We start from the raw sequence: 22,542 nt of genomic DNA, 5'->3' as shown, positions 1-22,542 counted from the left end.
TTTTGTTTGCTACCAATTGGACAAAGAAATAGTTTCTGAGATCTCTTCTAATCCTGAAATTCTGAGATCCTTGTCAGAAATGCTAGTGTTTTTCTCAATCTGATTGCAAGTTACAGGGAGCTAAAAGGTCATTTCCACATTATAGCACTTTTCATAGTTCACGTACAAAAAAAAAAAAAAAAAAAAAAGGTTTGTTACACAAACCTTTCAAAAAGCAGAAAAAAGCATTTCATTGTTTGAATTGAAAACATTTTATTTAATTTATACAAATAACTACTAAATACAAAAAGTAGATTAAAACAAAATAGTTATTTTTTTTTCTGGCAGAGTTTAAATGCACATAATGTATAATTCAGAAGAAAATGCATTTCCCCCCCACAGCATTCAGGACTAAAGTTCTACTGAAATCTTTAATTGTTTCTAAATCAGTAAGATATTCGGTGGTGTCTTGTGGGTAATGGCTAAATATGTTCTGCGTACGAACTGAAAAAAAAAATATATTACAGACTACACACATACAAATGTGAAGCACTTAAAATGTGACTCTTAACTGATAATACAGAAAATGTCCATTTCAGATAATAGTGTTAAAAACATTTGTGTAATAAAATCATGAGACCACATAAAAATAAGCTTTAACATGCACTAGTCAGTTTTGTGAAAACTGCTAAGTGCACTAGTAATAAATAATTTGCCAAGTCGTTTATAAACAATTCCTAATGTTCGGCATTATTGTAAACATCAGCACATGTAAAATGCAGCGAAGTCTGACAGTTACATTTCATTTTGCCAAATTGAATTCCTATTATTCAGACGGATCAGTGGAATACAGAGCCAATTTTTTTTTTTTTTTTGGCAAGTTGGGTTTTAAAATTAATAGTAACAGTGCAAGTAAGGAATGCAAAGAATTCCTAGTGCAATAAAGGAGAGAAGCACAGGCAATATTGCTGATTAAAAATTTACCACATCCTCGCGTTCCCCAAGGGGAGTATCTAAGAGCCCTGTGAAAAGAACTCCAAGCCATCATCATAATGCCCAGATCTTTGTCTTCGAATTTCTCTGTGTTCCTTCAGGTCACATCTTTTGCAACAGTACATCCAGCATCAAGTCTCTGAAGTCTGAACAGTTTGTGAAATGCCCATTTTTTAGAGTCATTGAGCGAGGTTCAGGTGGTTTTAACGTCTCCCAAAGAGATGGCTAGATAAGATGTCCATCTTGTCTAAGAAGCCATTTTTGGGGGGTCGGAAGGGATCAGTTCTGACAAATCGTCAGATCAGCATATTTCCAGACTGGACAATGACACAACAACAAAAAAAATCTTCCATCTTGACAGCACCACGAAAACGTCAACAGTCAGCTTTCAATTTATCTAAGGAATTATCAATTTTGGTCAAAGTCTTTTTGATACGCAGAGCTGTTAGTCTTGCAGATGAATTCTGATACCAGCACTCTTTCATAAGTTTAGCCAAAGAGGTTAACGTCTAAGGGAAGAAAAAACACAAAACACCAAAGTGACAAACTATTCTTTAGTCACTTGTTTGCTCAGAAGGTGGAACATGTAGCTCAGGTTTTTGTAGCACTTAGGAGTCAAGGTGATGTTATGCCCATATTCCTTAAATACATAAACAAACTTCTTGTGAACTGATAAAGCAGCCAATTGTATTGCATGTACTCTGTCCTTTGGCCTCTCAACAGCAAAGGCTAAGTTTATCTTGTAAACCACGTGGCATGTGCCATGCTTTTCATGGTTTTTACATATCCAAATATTAAGATTAACAAAGAGGAAAATCCTAAAACGAATCAGCACTGAAATAAATCTTTAAAGATGATCTAAAACAATCCCCTCATTTTATAGATGAGAAATGGACACCTTGTTCCAGGCCAAAATAATGTGGGCAGAATGGAGGATAGTACACAGTTCAATGGTCTGCCATACTATCCAATCTATACATGGGCATTCTTATATCCTTTGCCTTATCATAAGAACAGTGAGCACTCATATATATATATATAGTACTTTTAAGTTTGCAAAGTGTTTTATATTTATTATGTCTATTAACCCTCCTTGCAATACTATGAGGTACATGTTATTTTCATACCCATTATATAGATATGGCTTTCTCAGTTAATAAATATTTGAGGGTGGATCTAAACTCAGGTGTTTCTTGATTTCAAGTCCAATGTTAAGTTCACTCTACCAATTATCTGCCTCTTTTTACTGCTCATTACACAAAAAAACTAAAATCCTATACCTTTTCTCCAGCAAACAAATAACACCTAATATGGACTCAGTCTTCATAAGCACAGATAACTTTCTGTTCATTCCTAGCTAATTTAAGATCCTGTCCAGATAAAACACACACATATGTGTGTGTCTATGTGTGTATGTATATGTATACACACGTGTGTGTGTGTGTGTGTAAATGAAATGCTAGAATACCTTGAACTTACACTTGATGGGTATTCAAAAAATAACCAAGATTACTTTCAAAATTGAGAAAAAGATGAATAAGAAATGCCTTATACTTACTGGATCTGAGAACCATCTGTTGGGAATGTTTGGCCTCTGCTGATCCACACAGACTACCTTTCTCATGTCTTCAAAACTTGGATCATTAGGAACTACATCATAGAAGGGTGGCTTATAATCTTCAACAATACCTAAACATAAGCAAGAATTAGATAAAGGATCCAAGAAAGATAACAAGTTCACAGGCATAATTAGTTGACTTCCTGAGATGGATTGTCAGCTGCCTCTGAAAGATCATAACTTGTGATTTTTTTGATCACTTTATAACTTGTATAAGTACAGCAGGACAAAATCATGAACTTGTGGATGCCTCAAGCTGGTCTCTGGCAAAGACTGGTGGCCAATTTGATTGGTGTAGAAACTCTGCACAAGGTTTGAGGAGGAAAAGTAATTGTAGCCAGTAATTTTTATCACTTCTGCTGCTGTGCTTAATTACTTCTTGTCAGTTATTTCAGTCATGTCCAAGTTTTTATGACCACATTTGGGATTTTCTTAGCAAAGATAATGGAATGGTTTACCATTGCTTTCCCCAGCTCATTTTACTGATAAAGAAACTGAGGCAATCAGGGTTAAGTGACTTGCCCAGATGCATATAGCTAGTATCTCAGGCTGGATTTGAACTAAGTAAATGAGTCTTCCTGGCTCCCAGTCTGGCTGGCACTTTATCCATCTAGGTAACCACTTGATCACTATCTTACTGCTAAAAGCAGTCTACAAGAGGACTCATATAATATCAATGAGCCACAAGGCAAGAGGCACACATGAGGCACAAGTTTGGACTATTCAAAAGATCATGAGAGTGGGAAAAGACCTTACATGCAATCTCATTCTTTTTTTTTTTTTTTAACTGATTTTATTTTATTGATGAGCAAGAAGAGGCCCAGAAATTGTGACCCTAATTGTTAGGGAATTTATATGTTAGGGAATCCAATCATCCCAACACCTAATCATGGTTACAGAGGGAGTAATAAGAAGCAAGATTTGAATCCAGGGCCTCTAATCCCTCCTTCCCTCCCAATCCAATATTCATTCCACCAAGTCAAGAAACTTGACCAGATCACAACTGCAGTTTCCCAAAGTAGCTCATAAATGCTGAAGGAGTCCAAAGTCTGCTTTAGGTTAATAAAAGGTGTGACAATTGGCAAAGCCAAAACCCTAAATGCCCCACCTTCACCATGCTAGAAAATTCATAAAAATAGCAAAGAGAAGGGGAGGAATGGAAAACAACAATACCAAAACACAAGCTGGAAAAGGCAATTCTACCTGCTTTGGGTTCTGGTATCTTCTCTTTTCCTTCTCACTGTTTACAAGTATTCAAAGAAATGACTACAACAACAGCTCTTGAATTGTTGTTTTGTCAAAGATAGAGATGAACAGAACTGAGTAAGACTCAATCTAGCTCATAAATGGATTAGGAGTCAAGGGAGGTGCAACTGTAAAGCTTTTAAATACTTCGGGAATCAAGAAGTTTCAGATTTTCAAAATTCACAAAATGGTTTTTTTTTTTTTCTTGCACACAACCATCATTCAGGAAGAATAAGGAAACCAAATTCCCATTAAATAGACTTTCTGAATCTAGAAGCTGAGCTTAAACAGCCATTTCAATGGATTCCATTCTTGCTTTCCTTACTACCTCCTAAAACTATTTCTCATTCTCTATACTAATTTAAGACTTGAAGGATCCATGCTTTTGTTGATAGAGAGGGTTAGTAGAAGCAGCTGTAGTGATAAAGTCATAGTAATAATAGCAAGCTTAAAATAAGCTTTAAAACTTATTTAATAATAAAGTTTTAATGGCTTAAAAGTGAACTAAAACTTTTGCTCTATTTGTAATGACTACTCACATAATTGTTGTGAAGCTAAAATAAAACATAGAGTGATATTTAAAGTTGCGATGACTTATTGCTACAATTACTACAACCAAGATGATCACTAGTTCTACTACCATCCCAATTTCTGTCATTTATTATTCCAACTATTATTTCTCTTACCACAATTACTATCCTAATACAAATACTATTTCTACTAATCCTAAACTACCATCCCAAGTTTCTGTTGCTACTAATACTACTATTACTACCATTTCCCTTACTACAACTAGTAAGATGAGTATAACTAGTACTAGTGCTAATACTATTAATAGTAGCACTATTAGTAGTATTACAAACACAACAACCCAGGCTTTTTTTTTTTTTTTTTTTTTTTTTAACAGTAGTGGAGATAAGACTCTTTCCGTGCACAAAGTCTTGCCTAACAAAGTTCAAATAAGCTTTAATAAATTAACTAATTAGGAGCAGCTAGGTGGCCCAGTGGATAGAGCACCAGCCTTGAATTCAGGAGGACCTAAGTTCAAATCTGATCTCAGACCCTTAATACTTCCTAGCTGTGTGACCCTGGGCAAGTCACTTAACCTCAGCCTCAGAAAATAAAAAAATCAATTAATTAATTAATTAACTAAGTAAATGTTAAAATAAGCACTTACAAAGTATATTAGTAACCATTATGCTTATTTCTCTCCTTTCCATCATCCCATCTGCTAGATCTCATTGGCTCTCAAGAAAGTAGATCTTTGAGAGCCACAACAATCAATAAATAAATAATGAATAGAAATATTTACAATAGAATACAGTAATATTTTATTACTGTATTAAAAAGAAATTAAAAATAAAATGGAATTTTATTAATACAATTATTAATTTAAGGAAGAAAATAAAAAGGATAATAAAAAGAAAACAGTAAACTATACCAGTGGGTCTGTGATATTAAATTAACAAGTGCTTATTAATATATGTCAGGTATGGTATTAAGTGCTAGGGATACAAAAAAACAACTCAAGAAGCTCACATTCTTATTATGGATGTGACAAAAGACAACTATGGACATAAGAAGAAGATGGAGGGAAAGTATGTAAGCAAACAATACCCCCTCCCAACTTTACCCTCACCCCTCCCATCCAGAGCTTGTACAAACAGTAAGCTTTCTGAAAAATGTTTTCATAGAATGCCAACCCTGGTGAGGAGCCTTGCTTGATTTAGCTGGACAAGTCCTCAAAAACACATTGCCAGGAATCAACTCAAGAGCTGCAAGCTCTGTGTTAGAACTTTTATTCTGCAGGTTAGGGTCACCTCCACACTACAATCAGGCATGAGAATAGTACTTTAGTAGGAAATTGTTGCAAAATAAGGTGAGCAGAGAGTGATTCAAAAACTGTTCAAACCTTGAAACAACTTGAAATTCTTCAAGCCTGTTTTTCATTTGTCAAATAAACAAGGATTTAATGGTGATAACCATTACTGTACATTTCACTTGAATTTATATATCATTATTCCTACATGGCACCCCCCCAAAAAAAAAGAATTAAAAAGAAAAAATGGGGTGTAGTAAACTATATTTCCTTTAAAAAAAACAATAATGTCAAAACAATGCTGTTTTCATGAGCATTTTACCAAAGAGGAAACTGAGTTAGAAAGAGACTAAGTGCCTTGTCTAGGATCACAAACTATCAAGAGTATCTAAGATGTGAGGGCAAGATTTGAGCTCAGATCTTCCAAAGCCAATATTATCTATCCATTGAGTTATGATAAATATTGAAAGCCGAACCAGAACCTGAAGGACACAGGAGTTATAATGTTTCTGTTCTCTGATTTTCTCCAAATCCAGCTATCTGACCTGTCAAGCCCAATGAATAAGTCTATTTATAACCTCTAATACTTAAATATAAGACAGCCCTCTAGGGGCACAACAAATAATTAAATGATGATCTGATACCCAGGTCAAAATTACAATTGAATTATCTCACAGATCAAATGGGTAACTGAGGTAAATCTGGCTGCTATCTCCTTTTTATTTTTTTGGCTAGGGCAAGAAGGCATGCTACCTATTCAAAAACTGGCCTGACTCTAAGTATCATCAGAATTCATTTACTTTTGACACAGAGATTATGTAGCTGGGAAGATGGTTATATCAGCTTACATCAGATAAAAGATGTCAAATAGGGGCAGCTATATGGTACAATGGTTAGAGTGCCAGCCCTGAATTCAGAAGAATCTGAGTTCAAATCCAGTTTCAGAAATCATTCTCACACCACTTCCTAGCTCTATGATTCTGGCCAAGTCACTTAATCCTCAAAAAGCAGTAAAAGAGATATTTCTCTATCTCTTGCTCCTAGACTAATATTGATATAATAAATATACTGATTATATAAGTGAGTTTATTAAAAAATATGTCAAATGCACAAAATGATATAGTTGAATTTTAATAACATCCAGAAATGGTCTACTATATACAGGGTTAGAGTGTCAAATAATATACACCTAGAATTTATAATAATTCTTTAAGATTTGCAAAGTACTTTACACAATATCCACAAATAAAATAGCTTACATGGGGGAACCATAAAAATACAATTTATTTATCTCTTCAATCTCCTATAATTTGCAAACTTCAAAATTATTTCACAAAATCAAATTTACAAGTAACAAACTTGTAAATAAGTTAACTACTCTTGCTAGTTCCCTCTTCTCCTAATATTGAACAGTTGATTATTTCAATTTGCTTCTCTACCATGGAAAACAAAACCAGGACAAAACATTATCAGTTAGTAAAAAGACTAGTCTTTCTAAGATAAAGTACTGTTGACCTTGTTCCTTCTAGAACCAAGAGCTTGACATCTCTAGACACATCTCCTTATCTCCCTCTGTGTCTCTGTCTCTGTCTTTTTCTGTCTCTTCCCTCATAGCAGATGTCCTACCTCCAAGGCTGATGAGTTAAACAGGAGTTAAAGCACTACAAAAGTTTCAATAAACTACACAATAAAATAGTTTTGTTCATTTTTAACTTATATGAAGAAATGGAATACCAAAGATTTCTTAATCAAAGGTTATATTTTCAGGGTCATAGATTCTTTCATTTGAGATGTTTGAATGCTTAATCCAAAGAGATGAAGTAATGTGTCTTACTCAAATTTTAATTTAATTAAGTTACTTACTTAACTATTAGTGAAGAATTGGCTTAGACCACACAAGGTTGACTTATGTCCCAAAGGTCTCTCCACAACAGCAAGAGGGGGAATGATTTAAATGAAACCCAAGTTACAGCCTCCCTTTTTGGCAAGACAATATTGTCAAGGTATTCCTAGCAATCTCCTTAAGTGACATGGACAGAAAGCTCAAGATTGAACCCAGGGACTGAGGGGCAGTTAACAATGAAAAACAAATCTAGACCTATTCCTTATCTTGTTGCCAGAGCAACAGAACCTGAGTAGCTCTAAAGGACTTTTCTCCAATTCTTCATTGCTGATTTGGATGTATATGTCCTAGAAAAAGATGGCAGAGAAACCAAGGACATAGATCATTTAAAACTCTCTTTATTCAAGCTTACAGTTAAATAAAGGCTTCTTGTATGATGAAAACCTTAATGTACCTTCCAGGCAGTGTACCCAGAACATACCAATGATCCTATTATATTTATCTACAGCAGCTGGCACATTAAATATTATTAGCTCCAGATGTCAGGAGCTTTCTGAGAAGGCTTTCAGTATGTGAGTACAATGTATAAAATAAAAAGAGCTCATGAAAAGCATGGCTTTGGATTTGGGCTGAAATTGCATTTTATTTTCCTTATCCCACTTGAGTCACATTGGGCAACCATTTTCATCACAAGAAATTGTCTCATTTGTGTGTTTATATGTTTTGTCATCATATTGAAGTGTGTGAGAGTGTAAAAAGAAACTATTACCAATATTGTTTTTAAAGGTTTTTTTTAAAATAAGTAACTTTAAGAGAGGCAAGACCCAGAATACTCCTGGGATCTTTAGGAGTCACATTCAACAGCAGTTTTAAAATCAAATACACACAATCACTCCCAATTTTTCACAGACTGAATAATCAGCTGGTGAAGTTATTGGTCTATTTTTCTTCATTGTCCTTCGTGGTTTTCCCTCTTGGTTCTATTCAGACAGAGGTCATCAAGATCTCCCCAAGAGGGAAGAAAGTGAACTACAAATAATTCTCCTATTCATTTGGATATTTTGGGGCAAAGGCTAGAAGGTAAGAGCAGGACTATTATATGTGGAATTATATATGGATTTCAATTACCCACATTACCTCTATTTTTTAGCCCCCCTCTATTGCATCTTTTTTATCCCTCCAAAGGACATCTCTATTTCTTGACAACTAAATATAGCTGAAATAGTTAAAAAAAATAGAATGTCTGTAAAATGGAAAAAAGAAGTATAGCTTAAAGTGAAAGTATAACAACTATCTGTGGAAGGAGATAGTAATGCATTGAGAGTTACTGAAATTGCCAGGAAAGGAAATAAAAACATTCTGGGGAAAAAAACCATCTATTAATTTAATTGATTGCTAGAAAAGCAACTGTTGAATGTTTACTAGGATGTGCTGACATTTTTCACATTTTAAAATCTGAACAAGAAGGACAAGGAAAAATATCATTATAAAAAATGAATAAATATCCCATTCCTCACAAAATAATATCAGTGACAATCAGCTACTATAATTGGCTGACTTTTGTTTGTTTCTCTATGGTTTTTATAAACTATGGATGCATTTACCTAGGCAAGACATCTTCTTAAAAACAAAGTTAAAGATAATTAAGTTACTATTAAAATGTATTGGGCTTAATTATCCTGAAGTCTTTACTCAGCTGAAGAGTTGTATGATGGTAAGGTACATCAAAATAATGAGCTTTCTTTACTCATTCTGCCTCTAAGAACCCAATGGGTATTACAGTAATGTCTTCACTAAACAGATGGAGAGAGAAATGATTCATATCATGTCTCTGTTGAGAACCATTGCCTCACTGGTGACACTGGTGAGACAGGATCCAAAGAATCATACGCTATGAAATTACCCCGAACATAACTACCTACAGGAGGCATTCTATTCTGCTACCTGCCAGGCAAGGTACATGCTGGATTCTATCATTAATATCAGAATGTGAGTTCCTTCAGATTGGAGGGTATATTTTTGCCTTTGTTTACATCCCTGTCACATAAGGAATATTTAATAACTGTTTATTAATTTACTGACAGAAATATAAGCAATGGAGCTTTAAATAGATCACTACTCTGATCCTCAGCTTTCTCTCAATAATACTTCTTGCAATGACTACTTCACAGACTTGTTGAAAAGATCAAATAAAAGAAGTACTATATAAACAACAATGGCTCCCTTTTCACACACAACAATGGTTCCCTGATTCCAGGATCAAATATTAAAATCCTCAATTTGGCTTTCAAAGGTTCTTATAACCCTTCCCACCTTTCTAATCATTTAAAATCTTACTTCCTTCTCAGTATCCTGCAGCACAGCAACTGTGGCCTCTTTGCTGTTTCTCAAACACAATACTTCCTATCTCTGGAGTTTTCATGTCTCTTCATTTTCACTGGCTATTCTCCATGCTTGGAATGCTCTCCCTATTTATCTCTATCTTATGGCTTCCCCAGTTTCCTTTGAGTCACAGTGAAAATCCTACCTACTTTCTAAGAAAAAGCTAGTGTCTTTCTCCTGAGATCACCTCCTGATTTACCTGTCTATATTTTGTTTGGCCATGGTTGTCTGCATGATGTTTCCCTCCATTAGGCTGTAAGTTCCTGAAAGCAGAGATTGACTGCTTTGTTTTTGCCTCTTTTCATATCCCAGTCCTTAGCACAGTGTCTAAAACATTGCAGATACTTAATAAACGATTGATGACTGACTATATGACTATGATATTTTTATTATTTCCCTAGGGCAGGTTTCAGAATGTCACTCATGGCTACATAAAATCCACATATCTTATTTCAAAATCACAGGCAATTCTGTCCTCCAATTTGTATTAAGGTTATGGTGACTTTGAACCTAATTCCTATAGCTGAATGTTTACCACCAAGTATAAATAATTGAATGAACCAAAATAGGTACTCTAAATACTTTAAATGGAATGTTCCTGGCACAAGTCTTTCCTTCAATTGGGTATTTTGAAAAATGAAACATGATTGAGCTAAACCAGTGTAACATATTGGATAGTAACTTGCTGAAGAGGAAATAAGAGTTGTCATGGTTTCCATAACTCAACTCATTGTGCTGGGGAATGGGAAGGACAAGCAGTTCTCAGGCAGAATCAAAGGTTAATTAGAAATGTTTTTTCACAAGCCCTTATGCCAAAGCCAACTCTCTATAAAATGGGGATAATAAATACCTACAATGCTTACCTCAAAAGACTGATGTAAAGTACTTTGCAAACTTTAGAGTATTATGTATGCAAATAACCTAATTCCTATTCCAGATAAATATCTCCCAGTTCTCCATCTTCTCCCCACAATATTTCTTTGACATGGACTCCACCCTTAGACTTCCTTTTCTGATAATTTTTTCCCCAGAATCTCCATTTTAGGAATTACTCATTTTGGCCATGTTTAATTCTAACTAGATCATCTCCAGACACTGTGAACAATTTTCTTATCTTTTCTCACCCCAAAAGCACTTTTCAGATCTTTTTACTTTTGTTTTGTTTTCTTTAGAATTTAAATTCCTTGGGGCAGCTAGGTGATGCAGTGGTTAGAGAACCAGCCTTGAATTCAGGAGGACCCGAGTTCAAATTTGGTCTCAGACACTTGACACTTCCTAGCTGTGTGACCCTGGGCAAGTCACTTAACTTCAGCCTCCAAAAAAAAAAAAAAAATTAAATTCCTTGAGGAAAGAAGGAAATGACTATGAATTAGCGTGATGTAGAAGCCAATAGAAGAACTAAGTCTCATAAAAAGAAGTTTAGAAAGAGATAATAATCAGATTGTAAACTGTATGGGTCAAAAAATAACAACTTGTATACTTCTGGCCACCACTTATTACTAGGGAAGAAGAGAAAGAGTATAGGCTGTTCTTATGATTTCACTGGTGTATAGAACTCTTGGAGAAGGAAACTTTTTTTAGCAACTTCTTCTTAAGATTCTTAAATCTTAAAATTACCAAGGAAGGCAGTGAGAGGTTAAGTGACTTACACAGAATCACACAGACCAGAAGTGACAAAAGCTGGGTTTGAATCAGATTTTCCTGGCTTTAAGACCAGTTCTCTAGTTACTATGCCAGAAGGTCTGGGGACCCCTCAGAATCCTGGAAACTCTTTCTTTCTTGGGGTCTGTGAACTTAAAATTATTTTCATACTAATAGTGAAATGTTATTTTCCTATTAAAATCCTTCTCCTTTTTCCAACTACTAAAATTGAATGACCAAAAGTAGCACTTAACTTATCAATGATTTTATCTGAAATTATTATTGCATTATATAGGAACTCTGTTAACCTTTATACTCAATGTTTATGTCTTCCTTATCAAACCTGGTTATAGATATATGGATAGATGAAAGAAAGATAGATAGAATGTATATATTTATTATTTATACACACACATGCGCGTGTGTACACATATGTCTTCTATGAAATATTTTCTCCCCCATCATTTAACACAGAATTCAGCACAGAGTAAATACATAATAAATGCTTCTTGAATCACACTATAAGTTGTATTAAGAGAGGCTGGTAGGTAAAGGCTTAATACTAGTCTATTTCTCCTCCATCTCAAAAAAACTCAAAATGATTTAATCAACCTGACAATGTCGGTGAGAAGCAAAGAAGGCTTTGACGATGGTAGATGAACTTTCATGACAAACAGGGAAAGTCAGTAAGAAGCATTGCACCAGATGGGCAAGGGTGTGATCTGCATCCTTTTAGAGTACTGTCTCTAAGAGCAGGCTCTGGTTAAATTCTAGGGTCAAGGGAAGATACTAAGACCACTATGCATATCTAAAAAAAAATCTTTCTTTCCATCCCCACAGCAAACTGTTGGTTGAAATATATTTAATGTAAGATAAAATCCCTTTAGATTTTTCCTTAGTGTAACCAGAATGGTTTTTGCATGAACTTAATAAGTATCTTTTGAGTTTAATGAAATGCCTTTTGTTTCATTCCACAGTTGGAGATTTAAATGGCTTAAAATACAAATTCTTAGGAAAGACAGCCCATGAGTTTCAGTCAAAGCATGATCAAATAAATAATCAACTAATGCCAGTTATAAGGTAGTAAAGGATCCTTGCAGGAATCAAGGGGGAAATATCACTTCTTTGTCACAGTATCAAGCAGGCCAGAGAACTAGTGCCTTCTGTGATGCTTTGCTGATGAAAAATGGACAAAAACAAAAGGAGTAGGTGAAAGTAGGAGAGAAATCTGCATAACAAGTTTCCACTCTTTTTATGTTTGGGAGTGATATGGAAAGAGCTTCTTGATTATATCGGGAGAATGAAAACAAGAACACAGCCTAGAAAGGCCTTTGATCTGTCTACTTTAGAATTGACTATTTGGCTTAGGTAAGAATAAATTTGCTGAGACTAATCACACAACCTGCTAAAATTTCTTCATACCTGCAAAAAAAAATATAGCTTCCCTATCTCATGTACTGTTTCTTCAGCAGCAATCTAGTACAAAGGCTAAAAACTGGAAGGCACAGTTAAACACTTTCAATATCCAAATGGAATTTATTAAATGCGTGCTGATTAGACTACACTTATTTAGAAGAATATCAGGAATTTAATTTAGAGAAGGAGAAGAAGAATATTCAACAAAAACAGGCATTGAGGATATTTTAAAGTTCATTCATTCAGCCAAGTAAAACTCTTCTGTTTGAGCTGTCTAGTTTTCCACCAGCTAAGCATCAGAAGTCACCTGGGGCTCCTCTTGGCTGCTTTGTACTCAGACAACTAGAAAATATCAAAAGTCCAAGCAAAGCTTTAGTCCCCTAATCGGGTTAAGTCACAAGGACATTTTCAATATCATTTAAGGAAAAACTAATTTAAATTTCATGGGGTTAGGCATGATATTGTTTCTATTATATAAGTTCAGAAAGTGACACCAATGTGTTAGATTTCCTTTTAGCCTTATAGCCTATTAACCTTATCCTGACATCCCTTCCATACTATATCAATAATCCTTTCTTCAACCTTGAATCTTCAATCTTCAACCTGACCTTCTAAATCCAAGGAAAAGCTAACGATAATTAAATCTTCCCATATGCTTCCTCTGTTCTGACTTACAGGAAGCTGGATATTTTTGGAGGAATAAAATTATACTGACAGGATCCATTATAAAACTTATGCAGCCCTTAACTAGGCACTCCCCACTGCCTGGCAACTGTTTTATTGATTTCTTACTAAAGGTGTTATAAACACCTTACTGTATTAATTCTCCACAATGTGCTCCAGACCTCTTCCCAAGTACCAATTTCATCTTTTCCAGTTACTCACATGAAATAATTTTACTAAAATTTAGATAATTCCTCAACTTTCTTCCTTTAAATCTCATAATGTCTTTAAGCATATATCTCACCTTTTTCTTTCATTTTTTGAAGAGTAACCCCAATAATCTTTTTATTATCACTTTTAAAAATAGTTAACCCTTGTGGACTCTCTCTCTTAAGTGATTCTCTATTCTGTAAAACTGGATTGTATCTTCATTCCCATAGTGAAACCAAACTCTCTAACCGCTAAATCCAATGGCCTATTTGTTAATTTTCATGCTCCTTGCCCATATTCTTCCTTCTTAATCTTCTCTTTTCCTTTGCCTGATATATCATTGCCTTCTTAAGCTGTCTTGCCAAACCTTTTGGGTGAGATTAAGCTCAGTTCGAAAATTCCTTCCTGACTTCCATATCCATCCATACTGATTTGATCGGTAAAAATTACATTCTATGGACCTCTGTAGTTAACCCTAGTATTGTTTAGCATTCAAAGGGGACATTTTCTGGTATACCATCAGCTGTATTGCAGCTGTATTGCTTGGCCTTAACATCTACCTTACTAACCAATAATTAGCTCAGTATTTAGGGCATAGTAAATGCTTAATAAACATGTTTTCATTTATGTATTCAAGAAACTCAAGAGAGGAAATAGAGAGAGGAAAATATATAAAGGAAAAGCTTCCAAGGAAAGATGTGCCTAATAATGGAATAGGCTATGACTCTAAACACAGTTGTTTTTTGCTACCTTTAAAAGTATTCTGACAAGCTATTCCTTGTACATATTCTATGATCCAGTGATATTGTCCTCCTTATGGTTTGTCCCACATAATATACTTCTTTTCCTGAGTATGCACTTTTATAGGTTGAACCCACTCCCCAGAATTCACCCCTCTTTATCTCCACCCTCTGGATTCCCTAGCTTCCTCCAAATCCCAGCTTAAAGGCCATATTTTAGTTTTTGATTCCCCTTAATGCTAATATCTTCTGTTTCTAATTTATCCTGTAAAAATCTTAGTCAAACACAGCTGTTTGCCTACCATTTTACCCATTAGGCTGTGAGTTCCTTGAGAGTGGGAATAATCTTTTGGCTTACTCTACTCCTAGAGTTTAGCACAGTGCCTAGCACATGATAGGTACTTAAAAATTTACTAATTGGTAACTTCATGTACATAATATGGCTTTAATTATCACTTCTACAGAGATAGAAGACTCCCAAACCAATATCTCCCAGCTCAAACTTTCCTCAATTCCCATTTTAATTATAATTGAAAGAGAAAAGTTTAAAAAAAAAAAAGCTATAATAAACGTTTCAATGCATAGCTTTTCTCAACAATGAGATGATTCAGACCAGTTCTAATAATGTTGTGATGAAGAGAGCCATCTACACTCAGAGAGAAAACTGTGGGAACTGAGTGTGGATCACAACATAGCATTTTCACTTCTTTTGTTGTTTTCTGGCACTTTATTTTCTTTCTCATTTTCCTTCCTTTTTGATCAGTTTTTTTTTGTGCAAGATAATTACATAAATATGTATGCCTATATTTGATTTACATACATTTTTACCATGTTTAACATATATTGGATTACTTGCCATCTAGGGAAGAGGTGGGGGAAAGGGGAGGAATTGGAACACAAAGGTCAATGTTGAAAAATTATTCTTGCATATGTTTTGAAAATAAAAAGCTTCAATAAAAAAATAATAAAGCTGAAAATTTTCAGTGTGTGTGTGTGTGTGTGTGTGTGTGTTTATATGTCTGCACGAACCACGGGGTCATGAGGAAGGAACACTTATTTGAAGTGGCACTTTGTAGTACAGTAGGTGGGATGCTGAACTTATAATTGGGAAAAACCTGAGATCAAGTTACTAACTGTGAAATCCTGGGCAAATCATATCTTTTAGTCCTGATCAGTTTCATTATCTATTAAATGGAGATAATAATAGCACCTCCTTATAGGGCATTTATGAGATAAAGTTATCTATCTATATCTATAGATATATATTCTAAGACATAAATCAACATATAAATGTTAATTATTATTATACTATTATAATTTCCACATTCTAGAGAATTCTCTAGGATTATAAATTGCAGAGAAAGTACTCATTTACAATAATGGAGGAATTTCCTCACATAGGAGTTCCCTAAACCTATGAAATCACAAGCCCAGTAAATCCTTACTCCTTACATTATCATTACTAAATGAGTATTATGGTTGCATAAAACTTATCCATAAAACTATAATAAATACAATAGCTTAATTTAAATAACCTCTTTAAGAGCTCTCTCTTTTTTTTTTCCTTACAAATTGAATCATGGGCAATGCTGAATTCCACAAAAATATGAGTGTAAAAAAGAAATCTAAATGAAGGAAGAGAAACTGTTGGCTACACCTTTTTTTCCCACTTTCCCTTCAAAAAACAATAATAAAAAAACATAACAATCACACAAATTCTGTTTGAATTTATGTTAAAAATTCAAGCTATCTAGATCCAAAGACCTGAATTTCAGAATAATGTGAATTCACAATAACAAAACTCTTCATATGTTTGGGGTTTCTGTTTGTCCCACAGGAGTAGGGTTAGTGACTCAAGTTCACAGAAAGCAAGAAATCCAAAACCGTTTCCATCAAGCTTCCAAAACAAATGCTCAAATAGATTAAAGGATAAATATCATCAATAGTTAGAAAAGCTAGTCTGCTGGTCTTGGAAATGTCAACTTCCTTACAGTCTTAAGGAGAGTTAGTTTACCTGACACAGAATGTGTTTCAACAAACCCGCTAGTAGGACAAATGAATTGGTATTGGATTTCCAGTGCCAATGGTACTCAGAAATCATTTGGAGGGAAGAGGGAATGGAAATCTAGTCAATGTGCAATTAGAGACAAAGTTCAGAATTTAAAGATCAGCAAAACAAGCCCTTATTGCAAACAATTCTCAAGGCACCTAAGTGGCATGAATTGCAACTCAAAAGCTTCCAAATACTGATTGAGAAACACCAATTACCAAGAAAATCTTCAAGACTTCCTTTTAAAAAATTGTATTAAAAAACAAGGCTATCAAGTAATATTCTTGGTTATTTATATTTAATCTGATAGACATAACCAATATTCTCTAAATAAGTTTCTTTAAACTAGACAGATTTCCAGTTAGAAATTTGTATGTCAGCATAACATGCTTGCCTTAACTAGTCTATTTTCTGGCTCTAACACAATAAAGACTGCCCCACTTAAACTTTCCTCAAAAGAACAACTAAAGTTTTTCTACAACCACCATTCAAACTAAGATAGGCCAAAGGTCTCCAGACTTTTGTTATTGTGATGTTTTTTATTTTTTAATTTTCTTTGAATCTCTAAAATCTTGTGCCTGGAAAATAATGGGGCAGTAATAAATGCTCATTACCAAATTTACCATTACCAAATATAATTTGATGGGGGAATGGGGAGGTAAGAAGAAATTTATATTATTTTTAAAGCCTAAAAAGTGATGTCTAAATACTCAAAAATGTGTCCCATTCTTTGGATTAAGGTAGGTGGAACAGTAGAAAACTGTTGCATATAAAAGATGAAGACATGAATTCAAACCCTCTCTCAGACATTTACCAGCTGTGGGGCTACTGGCAAGTCATTAACAAGGTCTCCTTTTTTCATCTGTAAAATATAGCTTCTTTTTCATAGGAATGTTCAGAGTACCAAATGATTTAATATGCATAAAATGCTTTACAAACTCTAAACACATTATAAATGCCAGTTATTGTTGTTATTATTATTATTACTTATCACTACTATCATTATCATTAATTATATGAGTAAAGTGAAATGCCCATTGAGATAGATTAGCACATTGTAAAGAAAACTATTTCCTCCAAACATTTTGTATCTAATGCACATCACTCTTCATGTGAGAGAGGACCAGAAACCCCTGCAGTTACTTCACTGAATAAGCACCAAGTTGTTAAGCCTTATGGGAGATAAAAATATATGCCTTTGATTTGAATCTAAATATAAATAGTGATCAGTTTGATATTTTTTTAAATCAACAATTTCAATAACTCAAAAACTTTTGACAAAATCTGATGTAAAAACAAAATTAGCAAAAAAATTAGCTCTCAGAAATATTAATGAGATTCTTTATGACATATGGTTTAAGAACTTAAGTTAGTTAGAGGAAAAGTATGAGCAAATTCTAAATCAGTATCACAGGATTTGAAATTAGAAAGAATGTGAAGAGTTCATCAGGCCTAAACCCAGTTTGATAATGAGGAAACTGAGACCACCAAAAAGGAGTAGTTGACCCAAGGTTACAAAAATATTAAGCAGACCTGAGATTCAAACCTAAGACTTCTTACACTAAAACCAATATTCTTTACAGTATATACTCCAGTTGACTTTTAATATACATACCTCAAGGCCTAAGAATGAGTATACTTAACTTTAACCAAATTAAATATATTAAAATTCAAGCTTATACAAAAGAAAAATGTTTGTTTAAATTATAAAAATATTTGCTATATATTCTTAAAATACTTGTGCATTTAAAGCATGGTTTCATTTTCATCGCAACTTTCCAGGAGTATATCTATTCTGTACATTTATAACTTTTTTAGGCATTCATTCAATGATGGATCATGATTTTCTTTATGCCTATGTACAGTGTACCTACCATTGCTCACCATTCGCCTGGCCACCTCCCACAGGACCAGTCCAAAGGCCCAAATGTCAACTCTTTTATAAGAGTCAAAACAGTTCACTTGGATAGTTTCATCTAAGACTTCAGGGGCCATGTAGCGCTTGGTACCCACACGGGGGTTGTTTCCAACATCTAGGTGATTGTTGGTCTGGGAGTGGATCACTGCAAGTCCTATAACAAAAGATAGAATGAGAATCATTTCTATTTCAAGGATACCCATCTGCTCTTGGGTGGCTGCCAAAGCATTTGTGATTACAACAATGAACCCCCATCCCAAAATGCCATCTTGTGGTTCTGAGGTGTCACTGCTAAGATATATGAAGAACTGTCTATGTTGGACTTTAAGGAATAGATACAGCAGTAGGGAAACTTTCTAAAATCTTAAAAATAAGAAAACTATGGTGTGGAGATAGGGTAGGGAAAGCAATAAAAAATGGCTAGAGGGGAAAAAACAAGAAAGATAAATGGTGGATATATCCCATATCCAGGTACTACTCTAACCCAAAATGAGCTACATGCATTTAGATGATAGATATATAGACAGACAGATAGATAAAGAGAGAAAATAGGTAAATAGAAATAAGATACATAGATGATAGATAGACTTTTTTTTAAGTCCTGAGGAAAGACAGTCATATTAGGAATCATCCCAAAGAGGCCTACAAGGAGACAAATCATGCTCCTATTCCACACTATGGTACCCACTCTAATTTAATGTCTCTAAACATTTAAATGGAGAATACTGTGTGGCTTGGAAAACTTCAGGAAACTTGACACCAGTTAGAAAGGGCTAACATTACCATGGTGAGCCAACTACTGTTTCAACCTTCAAAGGGTACAGGCGCAGTCTCACTCATCTGAGTAATAATAAGAAATACAAGAATGGACCCCAACTCCATTCAATCTTCATGGTTCAGAAAGCATCTAAATTGGACCCTCATTCAAAGCAAAACTTTCCTTTTAAATTGTACTAAAGCACTTCCTTTAGTGCCATAAGTTATTTTGGTCAAACTATTTGCAAGAAGTCAGAAGCAGGTGTTTTTTTTTTTTTAAATTGAATATTCCCATCAATGCATGTATTCATTAAAAAATAAGTCTTGAAGTAAATACTGCAATGTTTAAATTAACAAGAAGTGCTGCAAGATGCTTCAAATTTCCTATAGATGAATGTTCCCTTAGGAATCCTGCAAACCAGCTGCAGAGAGCTTTTCCTCCCACCATCTCACTGAGCATTTGCTGGGACGAGCTCTCAATTTAATGCAGAGGACATATGCAAGTGCACATAGGCAGATCCTTACAGCTTTAGTAAACTGGAAAATCTAGTGATAGAACTAAATGATGAAATCCAAGCTCCTTGCAAGCCACCAATCAGGTTTATAAACCTTCACAGATTTATAATCCCACTATGAAGCTTTCCCCCTTCCAGAGTTCTTTTCCAAGCTTATAAACTAGCCACACCATAAATAAAATAAAATAAAAATCACAAGGTAGATATGATGAATATTAAGTTTTCTTATGAATTATTATAAGCTTGCTAGAAATTATTTAATAACCCTCCATTTAACTGCCTTTTTAAGCTATCTAATCTTATACATAGCTTTCAGAGGAAAAGGAGATAGGGCAATATCATTTTCTATCTTATACATATAACTACCCAAATTCTTCATGAAAGATGACCAAATAATCACAAAATCTCAAGAGACTGAAGAAAACTAGGTAAGCCATATTTTCCAACTTGAAATTTTTCCCCATGATACTCAAAAAGTGATCATTAGCCATTGCTTAAGAACCTCAAGTGACTTCAAGTAACTGCCTTTCCAGGAGCCTTTTACACTTCTGGAAGAGCACTAATTAAGATATCTATAATTTCCTTGGTTACTAAACCAAAACAACAAACACAACCTCTCATACCTCACCTCAGCCCCAGTTTATAGCTTATTTACCTGAAAAAGAGCTGCAAAATTCCTCCACTTGTAAGTATATCTTATTTTATGTTACTGTGTGGGGGATAGTAAAGGTAGAATTGAGACCCAGAGATTCTACCAGAGCTGGACAAGGAAGAAAGAGTAGCAATAAGAGTATGACCAATAGTCCTATTGAAGAAAGACTTTTTATTGCCCCAATCCCAAGACTACTGTAACTATGGGGCTGACAGAACTGGCACTGGGAAAGGAGGTTGACTTCTGACAAGGACTCAGTATCATATACCCATCAGGAACTTTCTCAGTTCAGTTCACTAAACCTTCTCTATCTAGAGATCTCTGAGATCTACTCAAGGAAGGGAGAAAGCCACTTGAGCTTTGTTACTTTATCATTGATATCTACTGGAATTTTGGATATAAATAATTTCTCTGTTAAATAAAAGCAAGGCCCTCTAACTGTTTTAAAGGAAATCAGTTGTCGTGACATGTCAAATTCAGTTAAAAAGAGGACTGAGTTTCCTAGACTGGAAAATTAAAATATTGGATGGCCTCGATGATTTCTCCTGAGTTTAAAATTTAATGATTCTATGACTTTAATTGCCTCATCAAAGTGCACTGCTAGTTCACTATGAAGCCCTGTGCATACACAGAGACTCATTTGTTTGTGTCCATCAAGAGCAGAAGTCTTAACCTGGACCTATGAACTTGTTCTTTAAGAAAAAACAACTGACAACAATTTTGACATAATTGGCTTCTTTTGTAATCCTATGTATTTTAATTTATGTGAAAATGTTTCTCTGAAAAAGGGGTTTCATTGGAATGCCAATGGGATCCATGACACAAAAAAGATAAGTAACCCTTAATCTAGAGAGAATAGATGAGCAACTTGTTTTCTCTGTCTTTACTGTCTATCACAAGACTCCAAACAATCATGACCCTTTGAAATTTTCTTCTGGTTCACAGAACTGTTTATTCTTCTCTTTGTGTGTAAGGCTTTAGCATGTTTTAACAGACTAAAGGTCCTTGTAAAGTGTTCAACAGTACACTTTAAAAGCATTTGCAAGGATGTTATAATGCATTGGTTAAAAAACAAGTTATACATCTATCAAGTAAATCTGTCCAAAATGACTACGAATTTAAAGTTAGTATTGTAAAAGAATTATAAGGCAGTTATAGCCTCCAAATAATTTTGCAATTATTTAAAAATGAAATAAAAATATTACTAGGAACTTGGGTAATATAATAGGTAATGATTTCATTACTGAAATCTTACTTGCTCATTTACTGGGCAAAGATGAACAATCTTCCTTTTCATTAGGGTATAACTGATTTGACATCTACTCTTGAGATTGTTCTCAAGTAAACACCAAAGAAGCAGAATATTGTATTATTGTTACTACTCTCTCTCACTTATTCAGTCCTAGGAATTACTTCAAAACCTGCCCTATCCTAATGTTGTACCCTAATGTGTTATCCAAATTATTAAAGCTTTGAAATACTGGGAGCTGGTAAAGCAAAGTAATAGAAAAACCTAGAAAGGCAAGAAAAGCTGAGCGAAAGAAGGGGCAAGGAAAACAGAGAGGGAAATTTGAAGAAGTGAGAGATCCAAGTCAATCTATTGCATTCTCAATGTCCCCTAGTCAGACGCAGGCTTAATGATTCTCATCCATGAGCTAGAATTACCTGCATGAAGTAAAAGAACACTAGTTCAGGACAAGGAGTATTGTAAATTATCTCTGCAATAGTATTTTCTTTGATCCTCCAACCCCAAATAAAATGACAGATTATGCTATCATTATTGTGAATTTCAATTCTCAAAGTAAAAAGTAGCCAAAATCAGCTAATAATTTTGAACTATACATCTGGAATAATTATTATCTGAAACTCAATTTTTTCCTAATGTAAAAAAAAAAAGTTACAATTTATATAGATTCATACCTTAGGGTAGATTATTATGAAGATGTGACTAATTTCTGGGGAACAAAATAACCTTCTATGATCTGAGATTCTTAGCTTTTTTTTATGACATGGACATCTTTCCTTTTTTTTTTGCAAAAAATCCTTATGAATACTTTAATGAGTTACATACATGATATAAAATTCAACTTTGTAACAAGACA

General features: G+C 34.3%; 1 protein-coding gene across 2 annotated transcripts in view; it reads right to left on the bottom strand.

Annotated features, from left to right (window-relative positions):
* Positions 1 to 235: 235 nt before the first annotated feature.
* The window catches only part of ACVR1 (activin A receptor type 1), a 148,387-nt gene continuing 126,080 nt past the window's right edge, over positions 236 to 22,542 (bottom strand). For both annotated transcript variants that reach the window (XM_074303404.1, XM_074303403.1), the window contains exons 9-11: positions 18,474 to 18,671; positions 2,531 to 2,661; positions 236 to 1,481 (exon numbers count right to left, since the gene is read on the bottom strand). In XM_074303404.1, the coding sequence (XP_074159505.1) occupies positions 1,347 to 1,481; positions 2,531 to 2,661; positions 18,474 to 18,671 (464 nt within the window). In that variant the 3' untranslated portion in view covers positions 236 to 1,346. The remainder of the gene's footprint in view (positions 1,482 to 2,530; positions 2,662 to 18,473; positions 18,672 to 22,542) is intronic.

The sequence above is a fragment of the Sminthopsis crassicaudata genome, chromosome 3, assembly GCF_048593235.1.
Source record: "Sminthopsis crassicaudata isolate SCR6 chromosome 3, ASM4859323v1, whole genome shotgun sequence".
NCBI classification, from domain to species: domain Eukaryota; kingdom Metazoa; phylum Chordata; class Mammalia; order Dasyuromorphia; family Dasyuridae; genus Sminthopsis; species Sminthopsis crassicaudata.
This window is presented reverse-complemented; position numbering and strand designations above follow the sequence as displayed.